The sequence below is a fragment of the Scyliorhinus torazame genome, chromosome 11 (genome assembly GCF_047496885.1).
Source record: "Scyliorhinus torazame isolate Kashiwa2021f chromosome 11, sScyTor2.1, whole genome shotgun sequence".
In the NCBI taxonomy this organism is placed as follows: Eukaryota; Metazoa; Chordata; class Chondrichthyes; order Carcharhiniformes; family Scyliorhinidae; genus Scyliorhinus; species Scyliorhinus torazame.
Genome location: NC_092717.1, coordinates 99105311 through 99127066, shown reverse-complemented (window position 1 = coordinate 99127066; position 21756 = coordinate 99105311). Strand labels below are relative to the sequence as shown.

The following is a 21756-nucleotide window of genomic DNA, read 5'->3' as shown; positions in this document are numbered from 1 at the left end:
AAATGCCCATGATTGGGAAGCATAACCCATTCGATCAGGGGGCCAAAAACTGGAGCCAGTATATTGAGCGGCTCCATCACTTTTTACCAGCAACCGGAATAATAGGGAGCATAAACATAAGGTTATTCTATTAATGGTTTGTGGGCACCAGCACAACAACCTCAAATCGTTCAACCAGTTGGTCATCTGGTCAGGGAGCATTTCAACCCAGACCCTCGTTCATACTACAGAGATACAAGTTTAATTCGCCTGTCAGGGACCCAGGAGAGACGATTTCCTCCTTTGTTGCCAGACTCGGCCAAATGACTGAGCATTGTGAATTTAGCACAGCGCTCAGCGACATGCTGCGTGATCATTTAGGATGCGGTATTAACAACATAAGTGTGCAAAAGAAGCTTCTAGCTGAAACTGAGATAACACTAGACAGGGTGATAGAGATTGCTCAGGTAACCGAGTGCACCGAGAGGGGCGCGTCAGAGCTTCAAAGCAAGCAAGAGGGCGAAGTGAACCAGCTGTGGAGCGGTATGGCTGCTAGGCGCGCAACCAGGTCACCACGCATAGAGGTCAGCCGCGATCCAAATGGGTCATCAGTCCAGAAATCAAGATGATTGCTATCAATGCCTTGGCCTCCAGAAAGCTTTCTGACGTCAAGCGGAAATATGCATAGATTGAGAAGGGTGGCCTTGCTGTTATCTACGGCATCAAGAAATTTCACCAGTATGTCTATGGGTGACGCTTTACAATAATAACTGACGACAAGTCTCTGTTGTGGCTCGTCCATGAAAAGATGCCGATACCTCCAATCACCCCAGCCGAGATATATCGGGCCTTGTTGCTGGCAGCCTATGACGACATATTTCAGCATAGGCCAGGAACAGAAATTTCAAATGCTGATGCGTTGAGTCGTTTCCCTCTTCCAAAGAACCTGGCACCACCACCGGTGCCTCAAGAAATTGTTCTGGCACTTAAGCTCTTGATATTTTGACATTATCATCAGGTCAAATAAAGAAATGGATGCAACGCGACCCAACCCTGGTCAAAGTGAAGCGCATGATCTTAACCTGGTTGCATCATGGGAAATCTGACCGGTTAAGGCTTTACCTCACTTGTAAAGATGAACTCAGTTGCGAGATAGAGCCATACTCTGGGGTTCCAGAATGGTGGTACCATCCCAGCAAGAGAGCCACTGTTTCAGTAATTGCACAGTGGCCATTGCAGTCCACGTGACCGGTTCGGGGTCCATTGCGTGAGAGCGTGTGAATCCCGACCAGTTGGAAAACCGTGGGATCCTGAGAGCAGAGTCCTAGGCAGAGTGGACCCCTGGAAGCAGAGAGTGAAGACCTGTTTAGTGGCTCTGTGCTGTGTATAGTTTACCTTTACTTGTTACCAAGGAAGCCATGCTCAGATATACTGGAAGTCTCCCTAGTATTGCCTCAAGCCACCATAACACCTATATAATGGGCCTGATTTTCACTCCTCAGATGGGTAAAATGAGTTGGGAAATTTCCCAACTTGCTGCACCCACCTCAGGAGAAAATACCAAATCAGACCAGATTTTCACTACGGGGAGGTAGGTGCAGGAAGCCGGGACCCGCAGGCTTAGATCAAATGGGGCCTCAGGGCATATCAGTTGCAAAAGCAGGCTGTTTAAAAGCCCCACCTCAATTCTCTGGTACTTCTCCCAGTTGTTCCTTAAAATTTTTGGTCCTCTAGCCCTTACCCCTTATCAACCCACCACCCACTCCCATGTCCCTGTGCCAACCCATATCTCCCACCCACCACCCATGCCAACTGATGCAATATCCACCATGAGCAGACCCCAGGAGCCATGTTAAGATGAAATAAAATAAAGGTAAAAATATCTATTACAGCTTTCACTATATTTTTTTCAATACATTTAGAGTACCCAATTATTTCTTTTCTATAAAAGGGGCAATTTAATGCGGCCAATTCACCTACCCTGCATCTATTTTTGGGTTGTTGCGGTGAGACCCACGCAGGCATGAGGAGAATGTGCAAAGCCTTCACTATATTACCAAAGACAACACTTCCATTCATGAAAGTTCTTTCAAAACATTAAAATTACTTTAAGTATTTAATCCCTTACAAACATAAATGTTTTCATAACCCCATGAGATAATCCTTTAATTAACTCTGTGAGCTGTGAATCAAACTGTGAAATCAATACATCCTGCTGATGTATTTGTATGGGTGGTAAGCAGCTGCACATTAATAATGATAGCCCTTGCAAAAATATCAACAAACAGCCATTGTAACTATTAGAACAGTTTTTCTTTCAACTGTCACTGACACAGAGAACTTGTTAAAAAATATTAATGGGCTGGGGATTTAGATAACTTCATGGCTTGAGATTATTTTTTTTACACCTTTCACTGACACAGGCTGTTTTCTTAACTTTTAAAGGCCAGGCGAGTTAACTCACTTGACAGGTCTACAAACCTTATCCACCCTTCGAGCAAATTTATGTCTACTCAAAATTTGTAACTCACGCTCTGTGGATTAATACTCATGCTATAATAAAAATGGAGTCTATTTGAGTTCAAATGGCCCTACTGAGTTCAAGTTTTCCTCATGTGTGAGTCATGTTCCACCCCTTTCTCCTACCGGTGAAAATGGCACCTGTCAAAATGGGGACAGGATATCCCCATACCCAGGTCCTACCCGCTATTAAAAAAAATCTTTTTTTAGAGTATCCATTTATTTTTTTCCAATTAAGGGGCAATTTAGCATGGCCAATCCACCTACCCTGCACATCTTTGGGCTGTGGGAGTGAAACCCACACAAACACGGGGAGAATGTGCAAACTCCACACCTGATGCCGGGTTCGAACCTGGGTCCTCAGCATGTGAGGCAATACCGCCATTTTTAAAGATTGTGGAGTTTCCACAACTCTGAGAAAATTGACCCAATGTGTTTAAAATCTGAACATTTGGAGGAACTGGTATCCATGTTCCTAACCTCTCCTAATCAACTAGCATGAGATCTCCGCCTATTTGAAAAGCTTTTCCTCTTTGTAGAATCCCTCCATTGCAGAAGAAGACCATTTGGCCCATTAAAATCTGCACCGACCGTCCGAAAGAGACCCCTACCTAGGCCATGCCCCCTACCCTATTCACGTAAACCCATAACCCCAACTAGCCTTTTGGACACTAAGGGGCAATTTAGCATGGTCAATCCACCTAACCTGCACATCTTTGGACTGTGGGGAGGAAACCGAGGCACCCGGAGGAAACCCAGGCATATATAATTTCATGCAATTATTATGAGCCAGCACACAGTTGTTTTAAACATAAGCACAGAGATAATTGGAGCAGGAGCACACCATTTGGCCCCTCCGGCTTACTACACCATTCAATGTAATCATGGCTGATCTTCTCCCTCCACAACACTTTGCTGTCCACTTCCCATAATTCCAGATTGCCTGAGAGACTGCCTAAGAGAACAAAAATCTATCAATCTTGGTTTTCAACATATTCAATGATGAAGCATTAACAACCATCGCAAATAAATATTTGCAAAGATTCACAGCCCTCTGAGTGAAGGCATTTCTCCTTATCTAAGTCCTAACTGATCCATCTCTTTGACCCTGCCCCAGTGTTTCCGATTCCCCATGAGGGAAAAAAATTACCAAACATTAATGGCCAGTTAAGTGCCTGTTGCACTTAAATTGCATCAAGTCTCCTTGACAGAAGTGACACAGAGCTCCCAATTGTTCTCCAACTGGTGGGGGTGGACCCTCTGTCGGCGGTGGAACCAAGTTTTATCTAATCTCTCAGAACCTACCCTATAATGCCCCTTCAGAATTTTATATGTTTCAATGAGACCTCCTCCATTATTTTAGACTCCCAAGAGTATAGGCCCAATTTACTCAGTCTCTTATCAGAAAACAATCGACTCATCCCAGGAACCCATCTGGTGAACCTATGCTGCACTACCTCCAATGTAAATATATCCTTCCTTGAATATGGAGACCAAAATTGCACAACACTCCACGTGTGGTCACATCAAAAACCTTTACAATTGTAGGAAGACATTTTTATTCTTGTTCTCAAACTTCCTGGCAATAAAGGTCAAAGACATACAAATAAATATTATTTGCCTTCCCAATTGCTTGCTGTATCTGCATGATAAATTTGTGTTCCTTATGTGAGTGCACCCCAGTATCTCTGAACATCAAAATACAGAAGCTTCATGTTTTTTAAAAAATATTCTTCTTTGCTATGCTTAATCAGTACCCAGAAGGTCCAGCCCATAGTCCTGTGCTTTACGTTCTATTATCTATAAGAGAGAAAGAAAAGTGAGTAGGAAAAGCATGTTAATGATGGCGGTAATCGGAGGAAGCCGATATTCCTTGAGCTTCAGCAACAAATTCCTCTTCTGACCATCTCACCCAGTGATCTAGGGTGTGGCCTCTTCAAAACCAAAATTTGGTGGGTGTGGGTCTTCCCCCCATGAGGATTGTTCCTTTCTAAAATGTGGTACCTTCTCCTGCAAATAATCAGAGGTAGAAGTTCAAAATGTCAGGTACATGATCAAGTGTCATCACACATGGTGACAGTGATGACCAATTATGGAGATACATTCAGATGTAAACTTTCCCTTTGGGAAATCTCTGTAAGGCTGAGGTGAATTCAAATTCTGCCTGCCTGTTTACAACAAACCAAAAAAATTCAACACTCTGGATGTACTATCAGCGTTGGAGTATTAGCTATGATTTAGTCACTTGACACCGGGGGGCGGCACATCTTGCGGAAAGACAGCCATACAGTGTATAATTTTCACATGTTACTTGGAGTGAAGAGAAAATCACCTATATTATCCACAGATATTAGTCGTATGATAAAACTCTTTCTCACCTACCATCTTTTCTGAAACAAATCCTCACCATAAAAGCTCAGTTACCATTGGGCATCTCGTACTTCTTTGGCATCTATCTGAGTTTGTGTTATGCTGCTTTTTATAACCTTCTTATTCCCTGGCGACAGACATGTGTCCAAATGTCATTTCATTTTGTTTTCATTTTGCCGCAGATGCCAAGGCTTTAAACAATCCATCAAAAATCAAGAATATGCGTTACCAAGTGCAAGTTAGTTTGGAAGATTACATTAATGATCGACAGTACGATTCTCGAGGGCGATTCGGAGAGCTGCTACTTCTGTTGCCTACTCTTCAAAGTATAACTTGGCAGATGATTGAACAAATTCAATTTGTCAAACTTTTTGGACTAGCTAAAATTGACAACTTGCTCCAAGAAATGCTGTTAGGAGGTATGTGTGATTTCATTTCGGATCAAGTCAATTGTACAACGCAATTTTAATAAAAATAGTCCAGTGTGAAATTCAGAATGGCACCAATATTTTTCCTTTTTAATCTTTTACCTCCATTGTATTGCTGGGAATTTCCTCCTGGGATCTCCTGGTCAGCTATTTAACTTTGGCAGAGGATTGGTGGACAACCCAGACATACATGTAAACAGAGTTTCTACCAAGTTCTCAATGGCCATTTGGAAGAACCTCAAAGGGATTCTTGCCACCTATCTCATCGAGACTGTCGTTTTTCAATCAATTTCAGTGTTTATTGCAACCCAAATTGATAGCTGCAAAAATTGGCTGTCATGTTTTCTGACCAAAATTTAGTAGGACACACACGAGTCCGAATCCAGTAGGTGAAAGAAAACTATGTTTACCGCAAAGCAATTATATTTACAATATACACCAGATCCCAGCCGGGTCTGCTCTGTCGGTTCCATACCTGGTCGAATTTTTGTGGAACTCAATCACGAATGTCCTCGGGCTTCTCACCACTTAGCGGGAGCTCATATTCAGCGAGATTCAGGGTGAGGTTTCTCCAAACCCATAGGTCTCATGCAGGTTATAACATCCCTCCCCGCAAAGTCCGAACACTCCTCTGATGACTGCGGAGTGGGAGGGTGCTGGACTTTCTTTGCCTGTGATTGTGCATGCTGCACTTGCGGAGCTGGATCAGGTGACAAATATCTGGATGGCGAAAGCCGCTTCCATTCGGAAAGCCGTGGTGGAGGTACTGTCTGAGGCTGCTGCACTACTTGCTCCCTGCTGGAGCATTCTGATGCCTGCGTCTTCATGTCGGAATCTGTATCCATGACCATTCTCTTTTCAGTGTCTTGACTCTCCTGGGGTGATGCTCCAGCCTCTACTGGCATTGGATTTGGTTTGACTGTAATTTTCCTCTCCCGAGGAACTTTTTGTAAAGCTTGTGTCCTGGACTTTATGTGATCGGCATGTTTTTTCCTGATGCGACCCTGTGCCTGAACTTGATATGATACCGGTTCTGTTTGGCGATTGTTCCTGAGATCCACTGGGCGGAGTCTGCAAAGTTGTGAACATAGACTGCGTCACCTGGTACAAATAGTCGGGTCGGCTTTTGTCTGTCTGGGTAACACCCTTGCTGCGGTGCACTTTCCCGCTAATATCAGGGAAAGCAAGCTAAGATGGATTTGAAGCCTCCAGCCTATTAGCTATTCAGCTGGTCTGATAGCAGATCAAGAATCTGGCCAGTCTTGTGTCAATTGATCCTGAAGTCTGCTTTTTCATCCCTCATTTGAATGTCTGTATCATCCTTTCTGCCAGCCTGTTGGAAGCCACGTGATACGGATTTGCCATATCCATTGGCCTTCATGAATCCCATGAATTTCTCACTGATGAAGGGCGTTCCATTGTTGGTCACCAACACCTCTGGGATACTGTGCGCACCGAAAGCCAGGTGCAATTTCTCAATGGTCGCTTTTGAGGTGGTCAATGACAGTCTCTGGACTTCCAACCACTTAGAGTGACATCCATCTTGAGGTGTTGGGCGTCTTGAAAAATATTACGGTAGATATGTCCGCAGGGCCTGGTGGGATCTACCCCAGAATACTGAAGGAGGCAAGAGAGGAAATTGCTGATGCCTTGACAGAAATCTTTGGATCCTCAGTCTTCAGGTGATGTCCCAGAGGACTGGACAATAGCCAATGTTGTTCCTTTGTTTAAGAAGGGTAGCAAGGATAATCCAGGGAATTACAGGCCGGTGAGCCTTATTTCAGTGGTAGGGAAATTACTGGAGAGAATTCTTCGAGACAGGATCTACTCCCATTTGGAAGCAAGTGGGCATATTAGCGAGAGGCAGCACGGTTTTGTGAAGGGGAGGTCGTGTCTCACTAACTTGAGTTTTTCTAGGATGTCACAAAAATGATTGATGCAGGTAGGGCAGCGGATGTTGTTGATATGGACTTCAGTCAGGCCTGTGACAAGGTCCCTCATGGCAGACTGGTACAAAAGGTGAAGTCACATGGGATTAGAGGTGAGCTGGCAAGATGAATTCAGAACTGGCTAGGTCATAGAAGGCAGAGAGTAGCAATGGATGGATGCTTTTCTGATTGGAGGGCTGTGACTAGTGCTGGGATCAGTGCTGGGACCTTTGCTGTTCATAGTATATATAAATGATTTGGAAGAAAATGTAACTGGTCTGATTAGTAAGTTTGCGGACGACACAAAGTTTGGTGGAATTGCGGATAGCTATGAGGACTGTCAGAGGATACAGCAGGGTTTAGATCGTTTGGAGACTTGGGCGGCGAGATGGCAAATGGAGTTTAATCCGGACAAATGTGAGGTAATGCATTTTGGAAGGTCTAATACAGGTAGGGAATATACAGTGAATGGTAGAACCCTCAAGAGTATTGACAGTCAGAAGGATCTAGGTGTACAGGTCCACAGGTCACTGAAAGGGGCAACACAGGTGGAGAAGGTAGTCAAGAAGGCATATGGCATGCTTGTCCTCATTGGCCGGGGCATTGAGTATAAAAATTGGCAAGTCATGTTACAGGTGTATAGAACCTTAGTTAGGCCACACTTGGAGTATCGTGTTCAATTCTAGTCGCCACACTACCAGAAGGATGTGGAGGCTTTAGAGAGGGTGCAGAAGGGATTTACCAGGACGTTGCCTGGCATGGCGGGCATTAGCTTTGGGGAGAGGTTGAATAAACTCGGTTTGTTCTCACTGGAACGACGGAGGTTGAGGGACGACCTGATAGAGGTCTACAAAATTATGAGGGGCATAGACAGGGTGGATAGTCAGAGACTTTGCCCCAGGGTAGAGGGGCTAATTACTAGGGGGCATAGATTTAAGGTGCGAGGGCAGAGTTTAGAGGAGATGAATGGGGCACGTTTTTTACACAGAGGGTAGTGGATGCCTGGAACCCGCTGCCGGAAGAGATGGTGTAAGCAGGGATGATTGTGATGTTTAAGGGGTATCTTGACAAATACATCAATAGGATGGGAATAAAGGGATACCGACATCGGAAGTGTCGAAGATTTTAGTTTAGACGGGCAGCATGGTCGGTGCAGGCGTGGAGGGCCGAAGGGCCTGTTCCTGTGCTGTACTTTTCTTTGTTCTTTGTTCTTTAAGAACATTGAGCCTTGAAAGGGCCTGGTAAAGTAGTTGTGTAACCACAGTTGCCACGGCCATTCCCACCGATGAATGGACACAGCTGGCAGAAGCTTTCATTGCTCCTGACAAATGCCGCACTACTTGGTAGCCGTTCTCTACATCCAGGCCCAGCCTCCAAACATAGCTGCGGTCGAGCATTTTCACTTTGGAGGACCCCTGGGTGTCTGTTATGAAGGTCCCTCAAGACTGGGTCTTGGCTCTTACCCGGGACGATAGCGCACATCCCCCACAAAAGATGCCGTCTTCCACGATTAACTTCATTATTTTTTTTGCTAATGCCTGTAACCTGTTGTGCAGTCTTCTATGCTGATCCCCATATCGGACTATATGTTGAACCTTCGAAAGGACTGGGTCAGTTTGTGTCCACTCACGGATTTGGGACACTGTAACAAGCAATGAATCCATAAAATTGAGCGAGGCCAGTCCTGGGGGGAGTAGGAGACGTGTCAGGAAAGGCACTTGGCTTAACACAAACCCTCTTCGCAATCTGGGTACCTGAACGATGCTCACATGAGTACTGATATGCAGCCAGGAGGAGGGCTCAATGTTGTGTCCTGGCACAGGCCACAGCCAGTGTCCGGGAGGTGAATGTGATGGATCGCTCTCTGCCATTTTCCATGCAGTGCGATAAAGCGGCGCCAATGCCGTAGGGTGACGCGTCACTCACATGTGATGACTAGTTTGGCGGGATCCTGGTGCGTCAACGATCCTGAGGAAGTGAATTGTTTTTTCACTTGTTTGAAAGCTTCTATCTGTTGCTTTTCCCGCACCCATTCCTTGTTCTTTTTTAAGAGGAGGAGGTGTAGGGGGGCCAACATGGTTGTTAGATCTGGGATAAGCTTTCCATAATAGTTCACCAATCCCAAGAAAGACTGCAACTTTGTGGTATTTTCAGGTGTCGGAGTTTGTTGCCTTTACTTTCTCCGCGACAGAGTGTCACCCCTCAAGGTCTATTTGGTGGTCCAGGTACACAACTTCCCTCGCGTGGAACACGCATTTCTCTTTGAGAAAAGCATGCCCAAATTACTTAATTGTTCCTGTTCAGTTGCCCCAGTAACCAATATGTCGTCCAGATACACTGCCACTTGCAGGAATCCTCTCAGTATGTTTTCCATTATTCTCTGGAAAATTGTACAGGCCGACGACACTCCAAAGGGTAGTCTGGTGTATTCGTATAGGCCTCTATGGGTGTTTATGGTGGCATATTTACATGAGGCAGGGTCCAACTGCAAATATGCATGGCTCGTATCGAGCCTCGCAAATGAGTGTGCACCGGTCAGTTTTGCGTATAGATCCTGGATGTGGGGCATTGGGTTATTATCAACCTGGAAGTCCTCTTGCCCGTCAACTTGTAGACCTCACACAATCTGACTGTCTTATCTGGTTTGAGCACCGGGACCATCAGCGGCACCCATTCGGCAAAACGTACTTGTTTAATGATCCCAAGGTCTTTGAGTCAGCTTAGTTCGGCCTCAACTTGCGCTAACAAGGCGTAAGGGACCAGGCGAGCATAAAGCACTTGGGTTGTGCATCTGGGTCCACCTGGACTTTTGCCATGGCCCATTTTATTTTTTCCAGTCCAGACTGGAAAACCTCAGGGTATTTCCCTCGCACTTTGAATAGGCCCTTGGATCCCATTTGGAAAATTTGCTGCTTGTTCAGGTGTAGGCGCTTTAACCAATTGCAGCCTAGAAGGCTGGGGCTACGTTCCTTTCCTATGATCAATGGGAGTCGCACCAACTGTTGTCCGTAAGCTATCGGGGTCATTGTGGTTCCCGCAATGGCTAACCATTCGCCGGTGCATGCCATTAACCTTGCGGTCTCCCACAGATCTAACTGTTGCACCCCTATCCTTATCCTGTCGAAGGTTTGCTTTCCAATAACTGAAACTGCAGTTCCCGTGTCAAGTTCCATGTCTAATGGATGACCATTAACCGCCACAGTTATCTTGATGGGGGCCACTCGGGCTGCTGCAACGCGATGCAGCTGCATGCACTTCTCTTCTGGCTGGTCCATGTGGAGAGTGCGAGCCCTCGGTTGGTACTGCCTCTACCCGAGTGCTGGTGTTGCTGGCTCATTTGTGCCTTGCGCTCCGTGCAGCTCCTGCATTCACATGCCCTATAATATCAGGCTGTCCCTCTGCAGACCCCGGGGAGGTATCTCATTGGATGGCTCAATCCTAGACCAAAGAACGTGGCCTCTACGGTACTCCAGGGCGGGGTTTCAGTTTTGCGGCTCGTTGGGAGGGGGCAGCGTCCGAGGGTGTTTACCTCCACCTCCTGGATTCCTTGCACTCCTCTTTCAGTGCTTTCACAGGAAAGCAAAATTTGCAGGGCCTGCTGAATATCTAGGGGCGGTTAGGCTAGCAGCTTCCTTTGGATAGTCATGTAATTGATGCTGCAGGTCAAGCAGTTTCGCAGCATTCCGTATTCACAAAATTCGGCTGGTTTTCATAGCCTCGTCAGAAACTCGGTTACGGACCCTCCTGGAATCCTCTCTGTTGTGTTGAAATGGTATCTCTGCACTATAACGGATGGTTAAGGATTGAAATGTTGTACTCCTATGGTTACCAATTCTTCAAAAGTCTTAGTGTTCGGAGTTCTGGGATGTGTAAGGCTCTTTAACACTCCATAAGTATCAGCTCCACAGGCAGTCAGTAATATCACTGTCTGTCGATCCACATCGTTCTCCCGGAAAAAGTAATGCATGTGTTCTGTGTACCAAGTCCAATCCTCTATGCTCGCGTCGAACCTGTCCAACCTTTCGAACAAAGACATTTTTGATATGGAAAATTATTTACTCCAGCCTTAGTCCAGTGGTAGAAAGGAGATGGTTGTTCAGCCAATGACGTGGTAGCACTGACAGTAGTCCAGTTTCATCCACATCGCCAGTATAGTAGGCCACAGACGAGTCCGAATTTAGTAGGTGAAAGATAAATATGTTAATATTTACAATATACTTCAGATCCCAGCCAGGTCTCCTCTGTCAGTTCCATACCTGGTCGACTTTATATAGAACTCAATCATGAATGTACTCGGGCTCCCCGCCCCCTTAGCGGAAAGCCCACATTTGACAAGACTGATGGAGAGACGGATCGGTCCAACCCCATAGGTCTTGTGTGGGTTTTAACACAAAATGAGTGACTGCTCTTCAAGAAGTACTTCATTGGTCTTAAGCTATTTCTTCATGCACCCATTTTTAAAATCTGCTTTTTCCATAGAACAGTTGTTTGGAAGTTGACCCAGTCATGTGCCTCTGCCAATACTACTCTGCATTCAGCCTTTAGCCACAGCTGAGGTTAAATATCTGACTGATACCTTCATTTGCTGTGATGAATCATCCTTTCTTTCCTTGATTCTATTCAATCACACTTCCACAAGTTCAACCATGTGAGGTCCTCTTGAGGACAGGTCTGGCCCAAGGCTTTAGAACATTCCCATAGACTAGTCAAACAACAAGCTGACATAGTCATGTTCACAGAACCATATAGTGATTGAAAATGTATGCATGGTTATTCTGTAATCCTGGTATTTATATAAATTTTCTCTCACAAATGAAGTAAACCCAACAGCTCAATAAATCCACATTGTGATTGTGTCAGCTCACCATTGTTTTATTAATTCAGACAACTATAGTTGAATGTTCAAGTGGAAGTTTCATTTGGCTAGTTAATAAGAATAGTTTCAAAATTATGTATTGTCTTCCAATCACATTGACAAAGTACTCCAGCATCAACTCACATTTCTGTATCACTGTGTACCTTGACTGCAACATCTACCAGTTCTTTCCAGTTTTGATGAGTGTTCAGTTTACAAAAGTACCACACAATTTACGCAGCTGAATATCCGTATACAAATTGGTACTGCTTCAAATGTGTGCTTAATTACTATGTTACATTTATAAATTAAGAAAAAATACAAATGCATTTTGCCAGAATATTTTCATCAAAACATTGGATTTATTCATGTTAGTTCAGCATTTATGTGATGCACCATGATTTTGTCCAAGCCATCTTTTAGAATGTTCTTTTATTTTCCTTCTTTGCAGGTACAACGAGTGATCCATCCCACCTTCATCATCCTGTACACCCTCATGTAGCCCAGGATCCAATGACAGGCCAGACTATTTTGATCAGTTCAATGCCTGCAGCAGTTCACAGTGAACAAATGTGTAGGTTTTCCTTCCACATAGCTGAGTGCACATTTTTAATATGGAATTGTAAATAAGCTTCATCCTCAATGAAGATATTTGGATCCTCTGTGCTGGCAATATAGCAATAATAATGAAGATGGAAGTTTAAAAAAAGGGTTGCCTTTATGTAGTGTTTTTCATATGTGCAGGATGTCACACAAATTCAAGAAATAGAAGCAGAAGCAGACCACATGGCCTGTCGAGCATGCCCGGCCATTTAACCCAATCATGGCTGATCTTCGGTTTCAACTCCACCTTCCTGTCTGCTCTCCATAACTATTAATTTCTCACTTGACCAAAAGTATGTGATGCTATTTTGTGGCGGAATGGTGCAGGAGGAGGGCGGACCATACACCAGAGTCTCCACCGCACTAATAGCAGGTGGAGCAACAAGAGGGTTCTGGCTGAGTGGATAGGGGACTGGCAGCAATTGACTGCACTCAAATGGGCCTATAGTGGCCAAAAGTACTTCACGGCCAACACGGTACTTTGCAAAGTTAGTTCTTATTGAAAGGCGACAGAGCTGATTCAAAGCCAAGGCTGACAGATAGAATTAGAGGTACATTACCATGATGCCTGATAAAGATTATCAGGCAAAAGTGGTGGAGTCTCATTTCATTCCATTAAGTGTCACCTTCCTGGTTGACAGAAAAGATCCCATGGCACTATTACAGGAAGAGGAGTGTCCTTGCTGTCTTGGCCAGTATTTAAACACTTACCGATCATTTAGTTAATTGAGACTTCGCTACGCACCAAGTTGCTACTATGTCCCCTATATTATGAAAGTGATTGTGTCAAAAGTACTGCAACAGCTGTAAAGCACTTTGGAATGTCCTAATATCATGACAGGCTTTATATGAATACAAGCTATTTCTTTATTCCTTGTGGCACAGGCAACAGATATAAATCTGAGCGCGGAGTCACCTTTGTAATTTACAGTACAGAAGGAGGCCATTTGGCCTATCGTGTCCACACCGGCTCCTAAAAGAGCAACCTAGCTAGCCCCATTCCTCAGTCCTATCTCCGTAGTCTTCTAAATTCATCACTTTCAAATATGTACCCAGCTCTCTTTTGAAATGGAATCCGCCTCCACCAGTCTCCCAGGCAGTGCAGTCCAAATCCCAGCAACTCTCTGAGTAAAGAAATTTCTCCTCATCTTATTCCTAGCTCTCCTGCTGACCATCTTTAAATTGTGACGCCTAGTCACTGACTTACTAACTCGTGGAAACAGAACATCCTTCTTTACCCTGTCAAATCTATTCAGAATTTTGAACACCTCAATAATGTCATCTCTTAATCTTCTCCGCTCCAAGGGGAACAAGCCCAATTTCTCCAATTTCCTTGTATCTAAAATTCCTGATATCATTCCAGTAAATCTTACCAGATTTGTTTCTGTAATATGCAACTTATGTTTTCCACTTTTACAAAATCAATTTATATAATATCATCATTGTGCCAAGATTAACCTTGAACAAAAGAATTGTTGTCAGGATCCTATCAGCACCTTTACACTTGATACCAATTCCTGGTCTTTCTCTTGCTTAACGTCTGCAGTTTAACACAAGTCCCTCATGCTGCAATTACTTCTGAAATCAATTCAACACAGCACAGTGATTAGAACCATTATCAGAGAGTTAGCAGAAATCCCAAACTAAATCAATTGTTTACAATAATATTAATTATCCAATTAAAAGGCTATTAACAGAATTGGTTTCACATTTGAATTTAGGATTAGAGGCTTTGGCTGTTGTAAGTGGTTGCTCACATTGTGCACATCTGATATGAGTGGACCGCAATCTAATTCAATTAATTAGTTCAGAAGCTTCTATGGTCAGAGCTGGCAAAATTCAGCCAGAACCATGATCAATTGATTAAAATTCTACCCTTCAGGATACTGCAAGGCTTTATTTCTGATGGTATAACATTTGTACACCACAATATTGTGTTGGTGTTCTTGTCATTCTGTACAAGGAGCATTGTGCATCGTTGAAGAGCATAACTTAAGTGAAATGCCATGAGGGGCTGGTAGGGACTGGTTTAGCACAGTGGGCTAAACAGCTGACATGTAATGGAGAACAAGGCCAGCAGTACGGGTTCAATTCCTGTACCGGCCTCCCCGAACAGGCGCCGGAATGTGGCGACTAGGGGCTTTTCACAGTAACTTCATTGAAACCTACTTGTGACAAGTGATTATTATTATTATGAACGGTAAGGTGTAACGTATTGCCTGATTGTGGTACAACATGCCAGATTTGTTTCTGTAATATGTAGCTTATCGTTTCCACTTTTACAAAATCAATTTATATACAATATGCGATTATTATTATTATTATTATTAAATGACACCATAGTGCCAAGATTACAGCTAAACTTGGAAATATAGCACATAAGATCGAGATTGTCCAGTCAGGCTGGTTTCCCTGGTCCAACAGCCGTGTGTTCCTCGGCAGCACGCTGTTCGCTGGTGGAGATATTCTACACTCCCGTCGCATGGCAATGGGATTTCCCATTGAAGCCATCCCATGTTCTGGGAAACCTGCGGGTGGAGGCAGGGGCGGGGCGGGGCGGTGAGATCCCTGCTGGCAGGAAAAGTGAATCGCAACAGCAGGCGAATCCCAGCCCATATCTTTAAAATAAATTAATAAACAACTTCATGTTTCAAATTCTTTCTAATGTTGCATATATATTTTTTCATTAAAAGCTTGGACATAATGTTCATACTAAAGTAAGCTTGTTGTTTCAGGTTGGGAATCAGATTGGGTTTGAGTTTCAGTTTGCTGCCCATGTGTAAATGGAGTTGTGAACAGACTGCCCATTAGAGAATCTGCCCAATTTTTTTTCTATTTAACCTCGAGGTGGCAGGTTGATGGTTTAAATGGATGATGCCTGGCTAATGTGCAGCTAAATAAGGTGCACATCATCATTGCACTGCTCAGTCAGCACCGTGTCAATTTGCATCATTCTCATTCAAATTTCCGCAAATTGCAACAATGACAACTTGTATTTACATAGCATCCTTAACATAATAAAATGTCACAAGGCACTTCACAGGACCGTCAAATTAGACAGTGAGCCAAATAAGACAGTATTAGGGCTGATGGCTAAAAGCTTGGTCAAAGAGGGAGGAGGGAAGCATGGTAAAGAGGCAGTGAAGTGTAGGGAGGGAATTTTAGAGCTTAGCGATCTTGGCATTTGAAGGCACAGCTGATGGAACAACTAAAATCTGGGTGGTCAAGAGGCCTGTGATGATATGCATAAATTGATTCTGTACATAATGTTATGCACAACCTCCGACCACCAGATGGCAGTGTAAACCCACCATGTGACCCTATATGTGGGGAGTTGGGAGTAGGTCGTGTTGGAGGATAGACACATTTTGCAGTAGCTGTACAATAGATAATTAGTGTTAGTAGTTTATTATTTTATTTATCCTAGTTTTCTTTATCACACAGTTGTTTCATAATCAATTATTTAAACTAGATGTTATGCAGTTCATCATTCACTTTGGCCAGTCTACAGGACATGACATGGTACCAGGATTGATGATTTACCAAGAACGTGAAGAGTCTGCATGTAAAAATCCAAACCACTAAAGATAACTTTGAAGAAAAAGAAAGAAAACACGTTTTTGCTATTGACCTTGCAAGCTACTGGCATCTGTGCTCAACGCACGGTAAAACTTTGAATCCTGGGATGGAAGGCATCAAGGCACCTCAACAGCTTCGGATTACTGATAACGTAGACGAGAATTATGGAGGGTGTTTAACCAACAGTTTCAACTCTATGTTGCAGCCCTTGGTCTGCAGGCACAGCCCGATGAGAGGCGTATCACATTGCTGCTCACTGTAGCAGGTCCTCAAGCAATTGAAATTTTTAACACTATTGTTTTTGGAAAAGAGGCTGACAGAAAAAGCTTCAACAAAGTTCTAAAACAATTCGATCGGCATTGCTCACCTAAAAAAATGAAACCTTAAGAGTGCTATATATTCGGGCGCACACCCAGAACGTGGGAAAGGCATTCAATGGCTTCCTCACTGACTTGCGATTGAAAGCGCAGTCATGCAACTTCAGCATGCTCCAGTCGTCAATGATCCGCGATCAAATAGCTTTTGGGATCTCCAATGATAAAGTGCGCGAGCGTCTTCTGTGGGAAACAGACCTGCAACTCGAAAATCCGATCCAAATATGTCTCACTAGTGAGCTTGGAGCAAGATAGGTCAGCACATTATATCTCCGGCATTTTAGAACAAAGGCAGAAGGGGCAGCAGATGCCATTAGTGTGGTGATGTAGCCGAATAAGAAAAATGCTCCCAGTGTGGATGGCCATTTTGAACAGCCGACCCAATCCCTCCATTTTATGTCCGCGAAGTGGCAAATGGCATTTGCCATGGCAATGCCCTGCTTATGGAAAAAAACATGTGCCAACTGTAATGCCGGAAATCATTTTGCAACCCAATGTTATTCCTGGAGAAGGCCTGAACAAATAAAGAGTATCAACGTTATTCATGAAGTGTGCCTGGAGGATACATTCTTTGTAGACATGATCTCCTGCGAAGACCAGGAGACTCGAGTCATACCAAATAGCAATATATTTGTACCAATCTGCAGCAATAGTGAATTGAATGCTGATAATCATAAGGATAAATGGACAGTGCCATTAAAGATAAACAGCTCAGTAATAACTGTCAAGCTCAACGCCGGTGCGAGGGCCAACCCCATCAACCTGTCCGATGTAAAAGAAAAGCTGCGAATTGAACCAGAAATAGTTAAGAGAACGGTATTGTTAAGAGATTATAATGGCAATAAAATCTCGACTTTAGGAGCATGTGAGCTTGATGTTGATGTTAAAAACAAAATTCTCAAATTGAAATTTCCGTGGTGGCGGCGGTCCGTGAGTTTTTAATTAGAATTGAGGCATGTGAGGAGCTGCAGCTAGTCTGAGGAGTCTATAGGGCAGACAGTGCTGCAACAAGCCCTCATCCCTCAGGAGGCTCCATACTGAATGATTTCCCAAAAACACATACATGTACAGATTCAATTAAAGGAAGATGCGAAGCCTGTGATTCATGCGCCTAGATGTGTACCAGCACCATTAAGGGATAAACTAAAGCTAGAGGGAATGACTGCCTTGGGTGTCATTTAGCGTACTGAAGTGCCAACAGACTGAGTTATTACCATGGTAGATGTAAAGAAGCATAATTACGAACTTCCACACTGTATCGATGCTGTCAAACTAAGAGAAGAAACCAAGAATGACCAAGTGTTGCAGAAGGTGAGAAGATATCTTCGTGAAGTCTGGCCCAGAGAATCCTGCTTCAGTTTCTACAATGTAAGAGCAGAGTTGGGTGTTGCTGATGGATTTTTGCTGCAAGAAAAGAGAATAGTAATTCCGAAATCTTTTAAGGTCAGTCGTTCTGAGCAAACTCCATGAACGGCACGCAGGAAGAAAAAAATGTAGAAAGAGAGCCAAAGACACGGTCTTTTGGCCGGGTGTCCTTCGAGATATTGACACAATGGTACGGAACTGTACACTGTTAGAGAGAGTGAACGTCTGCACACAGTGCAGGAAGCAAACAAAAGGTACATGGTGTGAACTGCTTCAGTTCCAAGTGTTGGAGAACTCTGCTAATCCAGAAGCAGAGATGCAGCCACTCTGTCAGGAAGGGAGGCAGAGGAAGAGATTTCAAGCCAAATCCACAAAGGGGTTTGAAGAGGAGTCTACGAAACGCCTCAAACCATTGTAATGCAACCACCAGAAGACACATGCAATAGTCCTAAAACATCTGAAGAACATACGGAACAAATACAACAAGAGGATGACACATCAATACATGAAGACCACCAAAAACAAACAACAACCACTAAAGAAGATGAAGTATCTTTGCAGGTTCAGCATACACTGAGAAGATCGACAAAGATAAGGTGCAAGCCAGAAAGACTGAGCTTCTGACAAAAAATTCTAAAAATGTACATTGTTATGCATATCATGGTGAAATGTAAAAAAAAATCATCTAATGTATATCAATAACTTCATTTCCAAAGGAAAGGGCACGTGATCATATGCATAAAGCAGTTCTGTACATAATGCACAATCTCTGACCACCAGGTGGCAGTGTAAACCCACCACATCACCCTGTGGCTGGGGAGTTGGGAATAAGTCGTACTGGAGAATAGATGTATTTTGCAGTAGCTCTACAATAGTTAATTACTGTTAGTTTATTATTTTATTTATCCTAGTTATCTTTATCACACAGTTGTTTCACGATACATTATTTAAATTAGATATTCTATAGTTCATCATTCACTTTTGCCAGTCGACAGAACATGACAAGGCCAGAATCAGATAATTGCAGCAGATATCTTGTTGGATAATGGAGCTGCTTGAGATTACTAAGATATGGTGGGGCAAGGGCATGAAGTGATTTTAGAAGGGATGAAAATTTTAAAGTTGAAGCTTTGCTTGACTGAGAGTCAGCGTACACATGGGTGACAGGTGAACATTACTTAGTGCAAGTAAGGACATGGGTAGCAGTATTATGGATTACCTCAGTTTATGGAGGGTAGAATGTGGGATGCCAGAAAACAGGTCAGTAACAAGGAAATGACCAGCTAAAGTCACACCATTAGAACTTTATTACTTACCAGGATGGAAAGGGCACTGCCAGGGTGCCACGTTCTCAGTGCCAGGGTTTCAGGTTGGCACTGTCAGGGATCAGGCCAAGGGGGCTTACCAGTTGGAGGGGGAAGAGGGGATGCTCCCAACGGCCTCCCTGACGTTGGGGGGGGGGGGGGGGGGGGGGGGGATCGGCAGCCAGACAAAGTTGCGCCCCGATCGGCGAGGAACCTTTCCTGTGCGGCCTCAGCTGTGAAAAACATCCCAAGGCCAAACTAAATGGCAAAGTGCCATCGAATATCGGCGTGTTTCTCGTCGCCACAGCCACCAAGAAACAACCTGCTCAATGCGCCCAAAACCAGGCATTGATTTTTCTCCGTTGAACCGTGCCCGACATGTGAGAGAGCATGGCTTTCTTATCTCATTAAACATATATTTACAATTCAAAATACCCTGACTAACCATAGTATTGTTTTTGTGTGCATTTCTCCGCAGCTACCCCAGAAACCCCACTACCATCTCCGCCACAAGGTTCTGGACAAGAACAATATAAACTTGCTTCAAACAACCACTCGGTTATTTCTCAACAAGCACCATTGCCAAAGCAAAAAGGCTTGTGATGCCAATCATAATTTTAAGAGTGACAGCTTATGCTTTCTGTACACTTCAAAATCAGGAACCTGAATTCAGTTGTCGAACTGCAAGCAGGATCAAGCCACACATGGAAAGAAACACTGCCATTTTGTGCTGTCTGTATTAATGGCTGTTTAATGTTTTGCCAACACTTGCTTTTGTGCGGTTTATCATAACAGGAGCAAAAAGGTATTGCTCTTAAACACAAGTTGCAATCTCAGGTTAATATTTCAAAGGGATTTGGTTCAAGTTATTTGTACAATGACAAAGCAATCTTGGTTCATATCAAAAGTTCATTGCTACAATTTTTATAAATTATGAATTAGATTAGATTTGTCTGGTTTTTTCACTATTTCCCACTTTGACGTAGCCATAATTTAGATCTATGACGATGAATAAATAGGCTATTCATTGACATGATTGTAACCCATCCAAGGTTACTGATGATATCACGACTGTGAAACTCAAATGAGTAATATTATAGCCAACATCACAATACCAGACATCTTTTTATTTCATTATACATAACTCTGTTTAAAACCTTTCCTGTTTTGAGCCTTGCCATTTAAATTCATACCTTACAGTATCACCCTTGTATATCTCTCAGCGTCAAAAGTCTATCTGCTGGGTTTACCATGTGGTTTCACGTAGATTGACCAGAAGAGGGAGCTTCACTGAAAAATAATACAACTCCTTTCTAGCAGAATATTCACTACACTATTCTGTGCTTGTTTATGAAATGTGTGGTAATCTCAAATCAGATTAGCGTCCAAGGTAATATCAAAGTTTAACATTTAACGCTTCAATGTTGATCCATAGGTATTGTTGGTAAATAGATTTTGCTGAATAGTTTTTGACAGAAAAGAGCTGCCTTAAATTGCATAAATGCATCTTTTCTTCTACCGTGTGGAAATAGGGTGAATCCATTTACAACTGTTTCTTGGTTTGTACATACAGAGTGAATAATTATATAATCATTGTAATTTATTCTGATGCAATGATCTATTTTATAAACATGAAATTATTTTTGTATGAATTATTGTGAATGAATCAAAAATGATCAATTTCTGGAAGAAAATCAATACTGGAATGTAAAGTATTCACAATTTTTAAATATTGGATTGCATTGTATAAGTGAGATGAGTGCACTGTACATTGCATGTACTTATTACTTTTTCAGAAAATTGGAGTTCTCCACATGTAAAAATACAAATAAATGTCAATACCTTTCGAATTGTGAAACATAACTTGGCATCCGCTAGCTCTGGTTTTGAGTGCTACTTGTTATTTTTGCATCTTTTTTGATTTGTTCTTGGGATGTGAGTTTTCTGGCATGGCCAGCATGTATTGTCCATCCCTTTAGCCTTTGAAAAGAGAATTTATGAAAGACCAGCTGTGTAAATCAATATTTGCCATAGTCATTATGCTATATACTTAAAGTATTTCTCCAGGTTATGTTTGGATTGGATTTGGATTTATTGTTCACGTGTACCGAGGTACAGTGAAAAGTATTGTTCTGCGTACAGTCCAGACAGATCATTCCATACATGAAACAATGTCGGACAAATGGTAGATACACAATGTAAATACATAGACACAGACATCGGGTGAAGCACATGGAATGTAGAACTACTCAGTAGAGAAGATGTGTGGAGAGATCAGTTCAGTCCATAAGAGGGTCATTCAGCAGTCTGGCAACAGCGGGGAAGAAGCTATTTTTGAACCTGTTAGTGCGTGTTCTCAGACTTTTGTATCTGCTGCCCAATGGAAGAGGTTGAAAGAGAGAATAACCTGGTCTTTTATTATGCTGCCCACTTTCCCAAGGCAACGGGAGG

General features: G+C 43.2%; 1 protein-coding gene across 4 annotated transcripts in view; it reads left to right on the top strand.

Annotated features, from left to right (window-relative positions):
• LOC140385407 (hepatocyte nuclear factor 4-gamma-like) overlaps positions 1 to 21168 on the top strand; it is a 231656-nt gene extending 210488 nt beyond the window's left edge. For all 4 annotated transcript variants that reach the window (XM_072467529.1, XM_072467530.1, XM_072467528.1 and 1 more), the window contains exons 8-10: positions 5052 to 5288; positions 12532 to 12654; positions 19784 to 21168. In XM_072467529.1, the coding sequence (XP_072323630.1) occupies positions 5052 to 5288; positions 12532 to 12654; positions 19784 to 19908 (485 nt within the window). In that variant the 3' untranslated portion in view covers positions 19909 to 21168. The remainder of the gene's footprint in view (positions 1 to 5051; positions 5289 to 12531; positions 12655 to 19783) is intronic.
• The last annotated feature ends 588 nt before the right edge of the window (positions 21169 to 21756 follow it).